The sequence below is a fragment of the Symphodus melops genome (assembly GCF_947650265.1).
Source record: "Symphodus melops genome assembly, chromosome: 13".
NCBI classification, from domain to species: Eukaryota; Metazoa; Chordata; class Actinopteri; order Labriformes; family Labridae; genus Symphodus; species Symphodus melops.
The window spans coordinates 3,646,237-3,664,097 of record NC_136703.1 but is presented as its reverse complement, the minus strand read 5'-3'; the positions used below and the strand labels follow the sequence as shown (position 1 = coordinate 3,664,097).

Here is a 17,861-nt window from a genome sequence, read left to right as displayed (position 1 = left end):
GATTTCCATAATAGCTTACTTTTTTTTCGTTTTCTGTTTCTGTTTTGTTATTTCCATCTAAATGCACTATAATGTGTGAGCTGTCAGATTTATGGCTTCCAGACTCCAAAGCAGGAGCTTAAGAGAGGCAGGTGAGGGCAGCAATACTATGAGAGGTGAAAGGTGCCACAACAAGGAGAAATAACTTGGCATGTCTACTTAACTGTGTGTGTGTGTGTGTGTGTGTGTGTATGGGGGGGGGGGGGGTGTTTGTGTGTGGCTTACAACAGTCCCTCTTGGGCTCAGCCATAATTTCATTTCCTCCCCTGCGGGCTGGAAAAATGGTGGTTATCTATATGGCTCAGGTGCAAACCTGATAGCAATGTGAGTGACATTTGTTATTATTCGGAGATTTTCCCTTCCCCTGCGCTTGAGTGGCGGCAACCTTGTAAGGCAGGCAGGGAGAGGTGCGCTCAGTTAATAGACGCCCCAACTGGATATCAGTCGCCTTGGAAAAAAGGGCCATTCGTACGGCTTTATCCAAACAGATGAGAGCAGAGAAGCTAGAGTCATTTTAGAAAGGAAAATAACAAATTCCTTTTTTTCTCTCCCACAGGTGTTTGATATGATATATACAGTTGAGTAAGAAATATAGGTCACACAAGCATCATGATAGTGGTTGGATGGAGAAAGGGGGGAGGCGGGAGTAATAAATGCAGGAAAAGGAAGGGGATGGAGGTAAAAAGATGAGGAGGAGCAGAGGAAGTCGGGAGCAGAGTTAATAGCGCGCCGGGCAGGCAGGCATCGGCAGGGGAGTTGTTATCACCCAGGCATGCTCACAAGCCTTCAAAACACAAACCAGCCTCCTTCTTCCTGCTTAATCCAGAGGTAATACTCCGCCCAGACCCCCTCAGCAATTCAGGGGTTTTTTTCCCCACTGAGGATATCAACAAAACGGTGTGAAACTGGAGGGTGTTAGTTTTTTTTTTTTTTTCTACTCCTCAATGGCACAATCCTTCATGCTTTCAAGGCCGCTTTTTCTCCCAACCTACCTCGTATTTCACACTCTCACTACCAAAACTACAAGCACTGCCACCGAACACTAAAACAGAAGCTGTCACACTGCAAGAGCCAACATCAGTTCTCATCAAATCCTGGGGACATAATTCTAGTCCTCAGGATACAAAAAGAGGTTTGTTAGGGTTTGGTCAAGGTCAAATTAGAAATACAGAGATGGTTGAACACCTAAAGTACAGGGACATTTTTGCACTTAAACTAGAAACAAATCTGCTGCTCTGACGCTCTAGTATCTAGTTCTCAAAGACAGCTTTTTTTAAACGTGGGATGTTGCTAGAAAAAACATTTTAGGTGACTGAATACATTTTCAGATCCCACCATATGTTACTAATCTTGAATTCTACCTGTAAAGATCTGCTTCAGACTTTTATAAATATATATTTGCCAGGTACGTAAATGGGTCGGCCAAACAGGGGCCTAAATTTAGCACGTCTTGTTGCCAGGCTTGTGCCAGTTTTGTGATGAATAGCACGCGGATATCATCCCCAGTCCACTTATCTTGATGCCAGTGCTGGCTCAAGCTTGCCCAAGTGTTGCTGTGTGGAGCTCGTTCTCAGTGGGCCTGCACTCGGCTAAAATATTTCCAAACCTGGCAAGCTTTTATAGGCCAAAGCAGGTCACAGTTTGTTCCCGTTTTGAGCTGCAATCTGCTGGTTCCGTGGGTTTCATTGAGTTACGATTAGCAATTTGATTTATTTTATCTACAAGGAAATTTTTGAGGTACAGTTGATGTTTAATTTCATAAGTCCTGGCAGGATGAGGTATTAAAAGTGCTCTTCTTTGATATTGGACACACTGTGTTACAGTGTTTTTAGGCAGAAGATTTTCTTTTTTCTGTATAAGGACATGAAAGGTATTTAAATAAGATCCCAGTTTCTAATGATGTGTAACTATTTTAGCACCGTGACAATGTATGTTAATGCCTGACAGACATGTCTACCTCAAAGGCTGAACTTCTTATGTGCGTGAAGTTGTCTTCTTTTAGAAAGACACAGTTGTCTATTTTACCCTGAAACTTAAAATTGCTCATGACAGACTTGGAAAGGACTAAAAGTAATATGAGAGAGCTGGACGTCTTAAGATTAGCTGCGGTGGTGACACATGTCCCTCTCTTCCAGGCTTTGAAATGCCTCTTTCTGCTGTTTTACGATGCATGTTGTCTGGGGAGTCAGGGCAATGTGGAGAGCCGGGTGCGAGGGGCAAGAGCTGATAAAGACGTAGGGCTGCCATCAGGACACACTGATAAAGAACAACACTCATTTCCTGATATAAAGCTGCTCCAACTCACCATATTGAGCTTCTTCCTTAATTTTTTGCATCCAACATTTTTAAAGTCACTGGAGCTGTCTTGATAGACGGAGCCACATGTTCACGGACGGTAGATTATTTCTCAGTCTGAGTCCGAAATGATAAAACTTAAAGTATTTGGCTGGAAGTTAAGTGTATACAAATCCCACATATTTTGCACAAATGTGAAATTGAGTACCTCAAACTGAAATCATGGGCATCAATATTCAGCCAGAAACAACCTCCACTCTTCTTGGAGGCTCTCCATGAGATTTTGGAACATGCTTGCAGGGATTTTCTCCCATCCACCGAACAGGAGATTTAGCAAGGTCTGCCACTTATTGGGAGGCCTGGCTCACATTTGGTTTTCCAATTAATCCCAAAAGTGTTGGATGGCTATGTGCCGGCCAGCACAGTTTCTTCTATGCCAAACTCAGAATCTTTTTTTTTTTTTCTGGACATGCCCTTGAGCACAGAGTTTTTTTGTCTTGTTGGAATAGGAAATGACTTACCCCTCACTGTGGCCACAAAATTGGAAGCGCGTTATTGTCTGAAATAACATTGGACCCTGAGGTACTTAAGTGGAGTTTGGGTTGTTTTAAAGCTAATTAAAAACTTTTGACATATTGGGTGTGCTTCATGAAGAATAGATGCCAACTTTTAGAATGACCTGATTACTCATATTCAACTAGCAGTCTTAAGACAAGGCCCCAATGTTATCTCTCAAAGCAAAAACTTCTTTGGAATTAGCTATTTTTAACACTGACAGGCTTTGATAGCTAAAAAATACAGCCTGCTAAATCATCACAAATGATCCCTACAAAAAAAGCCTTTGCTAACATAAGGTCATTTTTACCACAAAACAGCTGCTAGCTAAACTCTCTTCAAAGCCATCAGACTCTAAATAGATGTAATCTAATAACTGTTACCCTAATGTGAAAGAACTATTGTTGTTGTTGTTGTTGCAGCTGCACATATGTACCTTTAAAATGTAATTTTCAGACGGACTCTTTGAAACCGTTAATGGAAAGACAATCACTCAAAGTGGACATACTTTTAAAAGGCACATTTTCCTGGAAAGATAAGACGGAAATATTACAGTCAAGCTGGCAGCTGAAGCAATCCTCTGCATTTCCAAATGTTAGCACCTAGTTGTCATTAAGGCATCCAGTACAGTAAGCTGAATGAAAAGGAGGTTGAAACCAATTGAGTGCAAGCCCCAGGCCAACACTAAACCTCAAACATTCACATGAAAAAATCCTCCTAACTGTGAAATACATGTCGTTTTCCATGCATGATAACAGGACATTTGTCATTTTAATAATCAACAGCATATATTCCTTCCACAGGCAATATACTATATTCTATGTGTCCTTTGTTTCCATACCCAGATCACAGTCAAGGCTCTTAATCTGTGCAGGGAGTGGACACATTAGATGAAGAGAGGAAGGAAATAAAAGACCTTAAAAGAGTAATACACAGATTAATAATGTGGAGGGTTCCAGCCTAGCCTCTCTCAATTAGTGCTTAATCAGCAGATGTTATTAGCCTGCCACTAATTGAATGCGCTATAGCGAGCTAATGCAATCCTCCAGGTGTAATTGGTGTCAGAGGGAGAGGTTTATCTTCTGCCAGCCTTGTAGACAGACTAGTTCGTCTTACCATAAGACCTCACGTTGGCCTTTTATTTGTTTCTTGTCCCCATGTGACATCAGCTATCAGCCCGTACCCTCAGCATGCCTGATCCTACCTTGCCATTTTCACACTTTGCTTCCTGAAGCAGGCAATTCCCCAAGAGATGGTGCAAGAGTAATCCACCAAGTTAAAGGCAAATTCTCCTACGCTCTGTTGTCCTAGTGGGTATTTTGGAGCTGCTTTTTGGTTAAAAATTACAGAAAGAACATCTCTTATTCAGTCTGCTCATGGACAGATATGAAGAACCGTACCTAAAGTGATAAATACAGACAGAGAAGTGTGACTTTTCTCACCAGGAAGTGTCCCCAAAAAGATAGCACTGGCACCATGGCTTCCCCACAACGCAGCAGTGCCTGGCTTTCACTAGATAAACCAGTGGGCTTTCAGGTCAGAGAGTTCAGTTCTTGTCTGGACTGGTCAGAGCAGAGCAGAGAATCTTTCTTTCATGCTTTCAGGGTCATTTGGTTTTTTTTCTCGTGCTTTTCTCTCAGGAGTGTCTTCAGTTCTGACCACTTCTCTGTAAAGTCCTGATTGATGGACTGCAGCAGAGATAGCAGTCCTTCTGGCATCCTCGTCTATCTCTGCCGAGTGTCTGAAGCTCTTTGTGTTCAGTTATTTAGTTTTAGCTCCTGACAATGTTGGTTTGGGGATGGAACAAAATTCCTTCAGTGACAAGTCCAATGTGCACCTGGGAACTTTTCAGCGCTCCCACTTTTTTTATTTTTATCCTCGTCCTCAGATCTGCCTCAGTAGAATTCTATCAGCGCAGAGGATTTTTTTTGAATTTCATGGTTTGGGTTTTTTAGCTCTGTCATGCATGTGGACCGTGACGCCTTTTAATAGACAGGTGTGAGCCTTTCAAAAGTACTTCAAATATAGTGAATCTACCACAGGTGGACTCTGAAATGAAGTTTCACACTCCCCTTTATGTGTCCACTTTCAGTCAAACAGTGCTTCAAGAGTTTGTCATAATCAACTTGCTTTAAATCAATAAGATAATAACAATGTTCTCTGCCTCTTGAAGTAGCATATTGGCCTATCAAGAAATAGCAAATCAAGGTCACCTTGAGGCGGCTGTGGCTCAGTCGGCAGAATCGTCTCTCAACTGGAAGGTCGGGGGCTTGATCCCCAGCTCCTGCAGCCACATGTCCGATTTGCTCTCGGGGAAGTTACTTAACCCCAAGTTGCTCCTGCTGTTTTTGGTGGCGGGGTATGAATGAACCTCTGATGGTCACTTTACACCGCAGCCTCTTCCATCAGTGTTTGAATGGGTAGATGTGAGCTGCGGTGTAAAGAAAGACAAACAACAAACGAAACAGCAATACATCGATTCATTTTCATTCAAAAGTTTACATGGCAAAGTTTTAGGTTTTCAGTGATGGAGGCAAATATGAATTCCCTGAGTCATTTTTTAATCATTGTCAAGTGAAGTCAGGTTTATTTCTCCAGACAAGGCCATTCAAAGTGCTTCACACAAGACATCAAAAGCATCAAGACAATGAGGAAAGATAAGATAATATGTTACTTTACTGAAAAGAAACATTGAATACATAAAATTCACCAAAACAACAATTATCACAGATTACTGTATGAATAAACTGCTGCTCTGATGTCAACACGAATTCTGTTTTTCAATCCATCAGCCCAACTTTCCAAAAATGTGAATTAAAATACCTATAAGGATTCAAATGAACTCAAATCAAATCGGCAAAAGCAGGTCTGAAGACAGCAGCTTTAAAATCAGTGTTTGGTGTTCTCTGTGATGAATGGGATCCAGGTGTCCATTTTCTGGTTGCATAGATAAATGTTTTGGCAGATTTCTTGAGATGTAGTTAGAAAAAATACAGTGATATATTCTGCACTGAAATTGTAAATGAATTAAATAAATAGACTTCTGATCTCTGTGTCATGATCATATTGCTAAATGTATATAAACACGCAGTTTAACTTGTTAATTTTAAATGAAAGGGTTTTTATTATTACACGTTCTTTTATGTACAAACGCCTGAAATCCACTCATACAAACACACATTAGCATGTCAAGCACTAAGCCTTTTTCACCCCTCCTATCTCCATCTAGATGAAGCGTGTGCCAACTGCTCCTTTGGTGCAATCTGCGACGCCCAGAGCGGGAAGTGCGTGTGTCCATCGGAGTGTGTGAACTCCCACCAGCCTGTGTGCGGCAGCAATAGCCACACCTACCAGAGCGAGTGTGACCTGCACGTTCAAGCCTGCAATGAACAAACGGACATCCGAGTGGTCAGCCAGGGAGAATGCAGTAAGTTCTGCAGTCATACACTTTTTTGTCTCATCCTACCCGCGAGTTGTTTTCCCCAACATCGAGCTCAGAGTATAAATGATATCTGGCGTATGCACGAGTCCCAGCGTGATCAAAAAGGAAAAAAGAAAAATGCATTATGTGTGAAGTTCTTTTCTTCCCTAGCTATAAATTAAATGTGGATAAAAAAGAATACTAGTCGACTCAACATCACACAGCTGCAGGCAGGCGGCTCATATTCTAACTACCTCTTTGAAATGCAAGATACTCAGATGTGGAACTACTGAGGGAGTAAGTCTGTGTCAGTTTTTAGAGGAGGACATTTTAACGAGAAGAACCAAAAGGGGTCAGATATGTCTCGTTTTAAAAAAGGATTTCTTAAGATACATTTTAAGGATTGTTGTGAGTAAAAGACACAGCCAAACAATTGCATGAATATTTCAGTTTTCCGCATTGGCCAATCCTGTTTTTGACTGGCCCCTCTGTTCTGTGTGTAATCCAGAGACATGCGGCAACACAGTTTGTGCCTGGGGAGCCCAGTGTGTCCAGAATAAGTGTGAGTGCCAGCAGTGCATAGGCAAGGCCTTCTCAGCGGTGTGCGGAAGCGATGGCACCACCTACAACAACGATTGCGAGCTCCTTCTGTCGTCCTGCATGCAGAAGAGGAAGATTGATGTGGCGAAGCCCGGCAGCTGTGATGAAGGTAGGAAATGGACTTTGAAATGGTGTAATTATGTTAACCAATCGGCCATTGAAATGGTGTAATTATCTTTATCAACTGACCTGTGGCACAGAATCCAGTCATCTGTGGACTTTTATAATGGTTGCATATGCCACCAGCCGCATGCCAACAGGCGAGAGTTGAGAGACATGGAGTAAAAGTCATACAACAGAACCTTTTACATGAGCAGGAATTACTTCTGGGTGATTAAGTTCAGGTCAGCTGCACAGTTTAGAAGAAATATTTTCATGCTCTGGCGGTTTTGTTTGTCCATCTATTACACTTCATTTCTTCCCATGCTGTCAGGTTCTTAATTTATCTTAAAGTTTTATAGGCCGAGGCTCCTGACCTTTTATTTTAATTCACCTTTTAGTTTCTTAAACTTCTCCTTAGCAAACTGCATATGAAAATATATATATATTGGAGATATGTTAGACTGCTTCTACACATAAAAATAAAAATATAACAATACAATAAACAATAAAAATATAATCAGTGAGGAAAATGCAGCCTGTCCATTTTGTCAGTCAAATTGCTGCAATTCTGCCTTTAGCTGCGTCACATTTGACTGAGTCATGCAGGATTTGATGATTGATTTTGGTTTCTGAGAGAAATTCTGCTTAACGCTCTGTTATTGAGGGACATGCTTCTCACACACATAGGCCCGAATCACACACATGCCTGAACAGGACCTGTGGATGTGCATTAATAGAGAGATGTCAGAGAGGGTGCTGAACAGAGCAGTTGGAGATTTGATGACTAGTACTGGGAAAGTGACCTTACACCTCACCTCAGAGAAACTTTGATCCTTTGGTCCGAGCCGGGACTTGAGCCGACGACCCTCCGACTCCCACCACAAGTCCCTACAGACTGAAATAGTCCCGCCCCCAAGTGCAGAATCTAATATCAGTGTAACTTGACAAACGGGGTCTTAATTTCAGCCGTTCAAAGTTTAAATTGGAAGAGTGAAGAAATTCTGACGAGCAGTTTTTGTCAACAAATAGAGTCTCTGAGACCTTTAGGGGCTGCCAGCTGAGCTGCTGCTGAGTAGCTCAAGGTCCAACTTTATACCTCGTTCTGAAAAAAAAAAAATTAATAACCTGAAGAGGGCGATAACATAAAATATTTGTTTCATATTTTCACAGTCAGAACTTGTTAAAAAAAACATTCATAAGCTCTGAAAGGTAAAACCTGAGAGATTGGAACAAAGATTTTAAAAGATCACGACAGTTTTACCAACAGCAACAAAACACTTGCTAAGAAATAGCCGAGTGTAAATGATTGAATTCTCTAAATGAGCAACACCAGTGTGATTATAGAGCTAAACCTTGATAACTGGTCGTTTTCTCTTTTTAGATACGAGCTTTGAAAACACCATCACTTGACTGTTTGTGTTATAAATGAGAATTAGCCGTAAACACTTACTCAAGCCCTTCTGTCCAATTACGCTCTTAAGTGTGACCGATGGCACTTAATGTGACGATCTCTGATTTGTACGCCTGTAGCTCCTCGGTTCCTCCACATCATGAATAAATGAGAACTAATTCACCATGCAAATCATATCTTGATCAGCGCTGACACACCGAGGCAGAATACCACAGTCCCTCGCTCGGCCCGTCTTGGAGGGCGACTCTAGAGGGAGCGAAACGCCGACCTCTGCTTTTCATGCATCTGGGTGCTTCTCTCCCCTCCTCCTCCCCCCCGTGGGTGCTGGGTCATCCCAGGGATCATAGTCATCCTCTGACAAGGTGTGAAGGGGAGCAGATTACACCTGCCAGCAGGAGGGATGGCTGGAGAGAAGAAGAGAGGGGGAGATGGAGGACAGAAAACACAGATATGAGAGGAATCCTCTTCCATTTTGATTGCTAGCCAGAGGTGTTCCTTTCTTTTCTATTTTCTTCCTTATCTCTTGTCCTCTCTCTCTCTCTCTCTACCATTGTCTACAGTTCTGGCCCTGGGCATGTTGGGAGAATCGTGCCACTGAAGCTTCTCTTGCTCGATTTAACAATGTTTCATTGACTGAGACGAGTGACCCTTTTTGTATGTAGAGCATGAAGAAATGTGAGACTGTGTGCACATGATGCAGACAGACGCGCTCTGCTGGGTGTCTCGTATATATACAGTAGATATAGATGAGAATGCTCTCCTCTACTTCCCCAAGGGCACTGCTTTGCTTGTGATGTCTGATGGCTTACTTTTTATTTTATTTTATTCTCCCCTCACACTGTCTCTGAACATCCTCCCTTTTTTCCATCACTTGCTCATTTCGATTCAGAGAAACCATCAGGCTCACACAATAGAATCTTCTTTTTCTTTTTTCACTCCCCTGCCGCTCCTCGCCATCCCACCCACTCTCGTCTCTATCCATTTCGCACTGTTCTCTGTCAAAATTGTGCCTCTTGACAAAAGGGGCACCGATGTTTTCGCAGATAGGGGTGGAGATGGGATCGTCTGCAATCGATAAATTTCACCCTGGGGTTGACAACTCGTCCTGTCTTTTCTGAAGGCTCCGTCCTCGGTCCTTTCAGCCCCCTCAAATCTGACCCAGACCCTCCACAGGAAGTCTGCTGTGATTGTAAAACGATCAAAACCAAGTTGCTGTTTTCTTTTTCCCCTTTGAAATATCTGTGTTTGGCTGAGAGGTTTTTCTTTCATGCGACATATAGCAAGAAGCATTTGCTGTTGATATATTCACCCCTGCCTTGATGTATCAATTGTATTTTTTTTTTTACAAAATTGGGAGTGTATATTGTGACACATGGCACTCTGTCAGAAAACACAGGAGCAAGGACTGTATTTTTCTGTAGGCAGCAGCAGAGCTCTACATCAGTGAAGTGAACAACCCCCCTCTCACTCTCCAAATCTCCGATCAGCCTGGAGAGGAAGTGACCGTGATTTATTCGCTCACGTAGACCTGACTTAAAAACCATCCTCATTAGTCTTGCTGGGGGGGAGGGGGGCACAGAGCATAAAAATGGAAGTTGTTTTCTTCCGCCTTTTGTTTAACAGTAATGAAAAATGACAGTGTTCCCACTGTTAGCCATACAGGGAAATTTATCACCTGTTTAATTTCACACTCCGGTAGGCCTGGCCTCAGCTCCTTTTCCCGACACTGACAAAGTAGCGACTGAGAGCAGTGCATCACCTACGGGTGCCCGGGCCTTTTTTTTTTTTTTTTTTTAATTGAATAGACATTTAATAAACAAGATTATGAGCACAGGATCACGTCGTGATGCTCCACTCACATCGATCGGATCATAAGGGCTGCGAAAGAGACAAAAAGGCCATGATAAGAGAGAAAGAGCAAAGTGGGGGTGTGTTTGGGAAAAGAGCTCGTTCAGTGAGATCAGCAGATTTTTTTCCCCTTCATGCTTCATCCATCACCGGTGCGGTAACCTTCTGTTGAGGCACCAAAGCTTCTTTTTCTCCTCCTTCCATCTTCATCCCTCCCTCGCTCCGGGCGTGACGCTCCTTCCCTCTCTATCTAACCCGACTTTATTTGGACTAACACGCTGTCACAAACGTCAAGTGGTGCGACTGATAGATGCAGCGAAAACAAATGCAAATCATGCTTTGGCAAAGGCCATTGTCATTTTCGATCTTTGCCTTGACACACGGCACAATCAGAGACGATTTGCTTTGACTGATAGATGTTTCAGTCGACATCCACGCAGGTGAATATCGGCCAGACCTGGAGCCGCTGTTGACGTGACATCTTGGCTGTCTAGTTGACCAAACATCTACATCCCTGTCCATCACACACATGTTGTGCTCTGTCCCCCACTGATGCCGCCTTCCTCTTCCTCTCTCTCCTATAAAGCCACGACAGCGGCGTTCTCTCCATCACTTTTATTATGATTTCCTCTCTCAAATGTTTCTTCCCTCTCGGTCTTTCCTGGACATTATTCTTATGCTGTTCATTTCCTTTTTCCTCTCTCTCCCGCTGAATTCTGTCTTCTTAATGGAGCTCCGTTGGCTAAATGGACTCCAGCTCATGACATGATTGAGTAAAAAGGGAATAGATGGGCAGTGCAGAGAGAATAGCTGATGCAGCCATCTTAGCTAGGGATGTATTAATTGAAAGGTTCATAGGCAGCGCGGGTGGCGGGTACATCAAAGAGCAACAGCTAATTAGGACCCCCCTTCGCCCTTCACTTTTATTTATTCCATTCTAATGTCTTACCTCTTTTATTTATTTATCTCGTCTCTGTGCGAGGGCCTGAGTGGAATATAAATGTGCTTCTCCTGCATATTCGTTTTAATGTATCCTTCTCAGCTGGCGTACAGTATACAGTAAGTGGCCAACAGCCAGTGCTGCCGCTCTCATTATTCATTCTCTTTCTGATCTTTTGTGATCGGCTTTCTTGACTTTGGCTTCATATAAGAAGTGGGATAAAGCATCTTTGTCTCAAAAACAGAAGACAATGCAAACGGGTCTTAAACCTGTATTATTACTGATGACCAGCAGGCAGCTAAAATAAATCTAATTGCAAGTCATGTTTGAAAAAAATGTGTCAGTAACCTTTCAGGTAACATAGGTTATAATGAATAGATGATAAGGCAGGTGAGGTTTTCAAATGTTGCTGCGTGTGATTGACAGGTCCCTACTATGATGGTGTGTAAACACTGAAAGCAAACAGATGCAGTTAACATTACCCCCCCACTCATTGTGTCGTGCAACTGTTGGTTTTTCTGTAAAAGCATGCTGGGATACTCAGTTAGAGGAGCCTTTTTCTCTCCAGTTATGTCTAAAACGAATTGGGGAGAAAACTTCCCAGTTAATATTAAAAGAAAGAAAATGTGGATGAACTGTTTAGAAAAGGAAGCTTTGACGTGAGTTCACACAGGAAGAATACTATTTGCATTCAAGGTCGTCGATTATTGCCCACTCGCCCCTTCATTGCGTAATAACTCAACCTTCCTGCTGTCATCTTCAGAGGCTGAGATTAAGAACTCTTGTTGCTTTTATTCAGTAACGTCTCTCGTTTCCTCGTTCATCTTTCTGCTGTATTTTTTAAATATGATTCTCTCGTACCTTTAGTTCCTCTCTGCATGCTGTTACTCGTGCTCTTCCACCTCCCCATCACCGCCCAGTCTTCACGGAGTCATCAGCCACCAGCCATCTGGTCTCAGCAAGTCATCAGCCAGCACTACCGGTGTCTGGAGTCCACGTGGGGATTTATCCTGCTGCCGCTCAGTGCAGTCATCCGTCGATTAGAAAATCTAACCCGAGAGCCCAAGCCATGTCCTCATATAACTATATATCCTGTTCAATAATTATGCTGAGTGAAATAATGCTCGGGGGAACTTGTTTCTTTGAAAAGACTTGGTGATACAACGCCATGACGTTTGGTCGCTTCCAGTGGGCACACAGTGACGATGCTAATCCAACCTGTTATTCAAATACGTTCATAAAGAACATGTGGCTTCTTCTAGACCAATGGGTGACCTCATGGTGATTTTGTCCACTTCCTTTTTGCGGTCTGTGTCTTTAAGTAACATCTGAAGTGAACCTGCCTTTTTTTTCATTGGCAGTGGGAAGTCATTAGCCTGTGCATTAGCTCCCATCACAAAATGTTGTGTTTAACTTGGCTTGTGGTTCACGATCGATGAATAGCAGGACTAGCTAATCCAAGAGAAAAAAGGATTCGGCTCTGCCCGTTTTAAAATGAAGACAGAGCGAGTCCCTAACAAGTCCTGATGCTTTGTGGGGGGATGTGGCCTCTGAAAGTCTACGCAAGGCTCCAGCTCCTCTGCTAATGAAGTGAAGGCCGCTCCACTGTATCGACCACTCAAAGCTGTCACAGCCCATTGCTGATGACCCATATGAAAGAACAGCCAGGGCTTCATCTGCGCTGCCCCTCCCCTGCACTGTGACCTGCTGAATAATCTACTTTGGAGGATGGGTTATGCTAAGTGGCACCTCCATCACAGCGACATTGATTTCCCCATTAGAGGAAGGAACATCAATACAGAGAGTTGGATGAGCCCTAAAAGTAGACGGGCGGAGGGAGAAACATCCTGATTACCTGATGTTTCTTGAGACTTCGGGCTGTGCTGGGAGCTTTTAGTTGGACTGCATTCCCATTTTTGAATAACAAATTTGTTTCAAATGAACTTTCTGCCAGCCCCCCGGGGTGCCCCTCTCTCTCTCTCTCTCTCTCTCTCTCTCTCTCTCTCTCTCTCTCTCTCTGACATTCTCTCCATCTTACTTGCTGACTGCTTTCGTTCCCTGCCTTCACAAACATTCACCTAATCTCCCTCAGGAGTTCCACTGTAGGTGAAATTTGCTACTTCAAAAGCGGGATACTCCCCCTTTTTCTGTGCCTGCACTCTGCACCAGCCTTCCATTTGTTTTCCATAAATGAAACTGCGAAAAAGTCTCCCTGGAAAGGTTTTCTTTTCTTTTCTTTTTTTTTTTTATCCCTTCAGGTAGTGTTTTAAAAGTTCAGCTTCTTTACTTTGTACTAAAGTTTGCATAAGTCTTCAAAATATTGAAAATATTAACAGAAAAATCCAAATAAAGTCTTATTGTGCGTTGATGTTGGCGCCCCCTGTGGACGCAGCAGTACCTCTTTTTTAATTTGCTGATCTAGTTGAGTAAATGTAGTAGTGTTTCCTGTTGTCTTTAAACAACACTGTGAAACTGTGAAAAATGTATTAAGCAGGAAGTGAGGAGCTGCTTTTTACTACTTCATCTGCTTTACATATTAAATTAGACATTTACAAAGCACCTTGATTCAGATTCATATCCTGACTATGATAATAACTTTAATTTCTGATGCAGTTTAATAATGAATGTAACAAAATGCTTCACAAAAGAAAAATCGAGTGATAAAATGATCAGGTTTAATAGGAAAAACTGAAACATATGCCAGTTTGGGAAAACTAAGGTTAAGAATAATGATTTTTTTTTTCAAAGCAATAATTAAATTTGAAAAGATTAAAACTCAAGTAAATCTCAACTCAAAGGGGATGACTGTCCCAGGTGATTTTATTTCATTATTGGACACTTTGTTCCAGAGACTCGAGACTGGAAACCAAATGCAGGTGTCTTGAAACGAAAAGAAAGCCTGCATGAGGATCTAAAACTACCGAGCAGTATTTGCACAGAGCTAAGAGGTCAGAGCTGCTGCAGGAAGACGGGCCATGCAAACCTGTGAAAGTAATCAGTCAGTTGTTAAAAACTGAATTTCCCCTTGTGGGATTAATAAAGTGTAAATTAAATTAATTAATTATTAAATACTGTAAAGAAGCTCGTTCTTATGTGATCCTTAAGATGAGTTCTTCCAGTCTGTTGATAAGCTATCTCCAGTACTCCTCGACGGAGACTATGGGACTGAGCTTGGCCTTGTTTCCTCTTTTTCCAGGAACATGAGGTCAGCTGGAGCAGCTCTCTTCCTTCTATCTAATGAAGAGCACTTTTAGAGCAAACAAAAGGCCTTCCAGGGTCACAGAGTTGCTGGAACAACTTTGTTTAAAGTCTGAGGGCAATAATTAGATTTTACAGAACACTTTGCAATTAGTCGTCTTTTTATATCAGGAAGCAGGCGCCCATAAACCACCAATTCTCTCTGCGCTCTCCGAGGCCAAAGTTAATAATTCCTTCCCTTTTTTTGTCTCTGATTTTAATTGAAATGAAAAGGATGCCTCGCTGGTTGTTCAGAGATGTTGAGTCTAATTTATTTAGGCCATCTCTCGCCCTCTTTACAGGTCATTATCTTGTTCTACCAGAAGCCTTTGGTTTGTTCTCCCCACCATCAGCGTGAGGGAGATGTACATTTTCCAAACTTTATGACGTCCTCAATGAAAACGTTCAGCCGTAACTCAAAGAGGAATGAAAGTAGTTACGCTGCTTCTACCCGAGTCACAGGTAGAGGGGCATCTCCTGTGTGTGTTTGTATGTTTTATTAATGATGTTGTGTTTTTTATGGCGTGTTTAAAATGCAGACTGCGGCTCAGGAGGGTCAGGCTCGGGCGTGGAGAGCTGCGAACAGGATCGCTGTCGCGTGTTCGGAGGCTCGTGGGACGAGGACGCCGAGGACGATCGATGCGTCTGTGACTTCAGCTGCCGGAGTGTGCCGCACAACTTGGTACGGCTGCCTTCCAAACAACACGGCAATCACACAACTGATGCTGTCAAGTCAGAGCACACAAACACCAGCTGCACACTTGTGTTGACATGTTTTTTCCCCTGCAAAGATGAACTTTACAGTCACTCAGGGATGAATCAGATCAGAGGTTTAATGTTAAATGTCGCCTCCTAGTCATCAAGTTTTGACTCTTCTTGAGTTTCAAAAGAAAACGGTTGCTTCAGTATCAAGTGGCTACATCTTTATCCTTTTTTATAAAGTGAGCGAAACTGGAAAAATAGCAGAGAAATCCAACATTGTGTCATTAAAAAAATTTGGTGTTTCTTTTTGTAGGTTTGTGGCTCAGACGGAAAAACCTACGACAACGAGTGTGAGCTGAAGAAGGCCAGATGTGAGAAACAAGAGCACGTGTTGATCCAGAATCAAGGACCCTGTCCAGGTCGGTGCATTACACCACTCACAGTTAGTGTTATTAAAGTGTGCAGAAGCACCCTCATCAAGACTCATGATCATTGACATCCCATCTCTCCTCTCATTTCATCCATCGGCCTGCTCGTGATCGTCTGTAGTTGGAATATAATTCCACTCTCACTGTAAGCAGATGAAATAGAGGGTTAAATATGATGTCTGTCTTTGTGTTATTTGCTCAGGGAAGGTTGGCTCCACTCACTTGCAGCTTTTTCAGCAATGCTCCCCTTCGTATTGTGAAACTGACCGGTCCTCTGAGGCCGGCTGGTGTGTAGAGTTTAAGCATCGTTCTCATTGGCTCATGCATGAACTACGCTGACAGCGATTATGATTAATTTTCCCTGCCCAGACATTCTTACAATTTAAACCAAACTTGTCCTCACAAGCTTTCTCCTTAACTCCTCAGGATAGTAATTTAAACCACTCGTTGTATAAAAAAAAAGACCCTCTCTTCGCATGTCAGTGAATGGTACTTTATCAGCCGAAATATTCGTCAGATCAGCCGTTAAGTAGCAAAGGTTAGCCGTCTTCCTCTCCACGGCTGTGAAAGGTTTTTGCTCCCATGCTAAAACAGGCTAGAGGGAGCAAGGCAAAAGTCACTTAAGGGATTTCATGTGATCATTCCAGCCTGTTTGATTCCTCCTGGGTCTGAATAAAAAAAAAGAGAAAGGGGAGAGCTGAGCACAGTGTGCGAAAGAGGGAGCCGCCAGTGTTTTCACACATCCCTGCAGATTCTTCTCCCCTTCCTAAGTCGGCCTCCTTGGGCACTGACTGTCACGCTTCCCCTCCATCCATGGATAATCAATCCTTTTTTTTTTTTTTTTGTTGAAGAACCCTCTATGGCTACCATAGCTCTGAAGTCTCCCTCTCTTGTCGGCAAATGGAAAAACTCAGATCTTAGGGAATTTCACTGCCCTCCACATTAGCTATGTAAAGGAGAAACTTCACTTGACCTCCACTCCACAACTTTAAAGAGAACATGGGAGTTCTTTGGAGCAGAGCGGTAAAGCAACCTTGTTATTTTCTTTAGAGGTTCTGTTCATGAACTGTGTATAGGAAGTGGTCAAAGCAGCACGTCATAACTGAAGCCACCATGGACTGTCTAAAACCTGGATTCTTTTCTAAGGTCCAGCATCACAGGTTGCCTGTTTCAAGTCTTCTCCACCAAAACATGATGTTGATGTATAAGACACAAACAAATCCCATTCCCATCTCTCGTCTGTCCTCTTATACAAGCCAGAACCTAAGGCTGCCTTAATTCATTTATTGACATATTTAAAGAATAGATGACAATTTAATGATGTGTCAAATCAATCTGCAGATTGATCCAAAACTAAAATAATAATTAGTCACAGCCCTGTCATGCCAACCTATCAACTAAGATGGCATCTTAAGTGTTCAGGGTCTCTAACACTCTGATCCATATTTGCTACATGCATTAAAGAACAAAATGAGCCGGCTGCTGCAACACGTGTTGAAGAGGCTGCGTTGTGTTCTCTAATGCATGTTGCAGAGGGAGCCACAGAGCTGTGAGTCTTTGTGCATTATATGTAGTGTTTTTTTTATGACTCAGCACCTGAACAAGGGACGTGCTGTGTTCGCTGACTTTTTACATAGTTAGTGTTCACTCTCGTTTCAAATGTGGTCACATGTACACACAACGTCAAAGGCCAAAGTAACAAACCAATGAGTGACTTCTTGTTGGCTCCATCCGTTCTTTATTTACAGGCTTAGCTTTTGAGTTTGAAAACATAATGCATCTTTTTTTTTAATGCAATGTCAGAAATAATGTCTGCCGAGTATACGACGTCCTCCTCCTATAGCAATTCAATCCTTCCATTAAAGCTGCCTGTGAACTCAGTAGTCAGGGTCAGGGATTTTAGTCAAATAAGGAAATCGTCTTGGTTTACAAGTTAAGCAAATACGTGCAGATGTGCCCTTGCAGGAACACTGAAGACGAGTTCCAGTCACAGCGGGGGAGAAAGCACAGCAGCAGACCTTGGAAGTGTGAGGGTAATACAGCACATCACAGCTGAGCTGCATTGTGCCGGACAATGCTCAATGAAGAGGAAAAACCTTTGAAGGGTGGAAGAAAACATGAAATTAAAAGTTCTCCTTGTCCTAATAGGCTCAGTACAGATAGCCGTATGGAGCGCAGGAAAGTGGCAAGTTAAATGAACTGTGTCCAAAGCCCATCTCTGGAGTGGGAAAGCACTGGAAAAAGAGCGAGCCGAGTCATCACCATTAGGCTGAGGCTCATATC

At 42.7% G+C, this 17,861-nt stretch overlaps 1 protein-coding gene across 9 annotated transcripts in view; it reads left to right on the top strand.

Annotated features, from left to right (window-relative positions):
* The window catches only part of agrn (agrin), a 279,779-nt gene that overhangs the window by 201,909 nt on the left and 60,009 nt on the right, over positions 1 to 17,861 (top strand). For all 9 annotated transcript variants that reach the window (XM_079360460.1, XM_079360454.1, XM_079360453.1 and 6 more), the window contains 4 exons: positions 6,119 to 6,316; positions 6,819 to 7,019; positions 14,988 to 15,130; positions 15,464 to 15,569. In XM_079360460.1, coding sequence (XP_079216586.1) covers positions 6,119 to 6,316; positions 6,819 to 7,019; positions 14,988 to 15,130; positions 15,464 to 15,569 — 648 coding nt within the window. The remainder of the gene's footprint in view (positions 1 to 6,118; positions 6,317 to 6,818; positions 7,020 to 14,987; positions 15,131 to 15,463; positions 15,570 to 17,861) is intronic.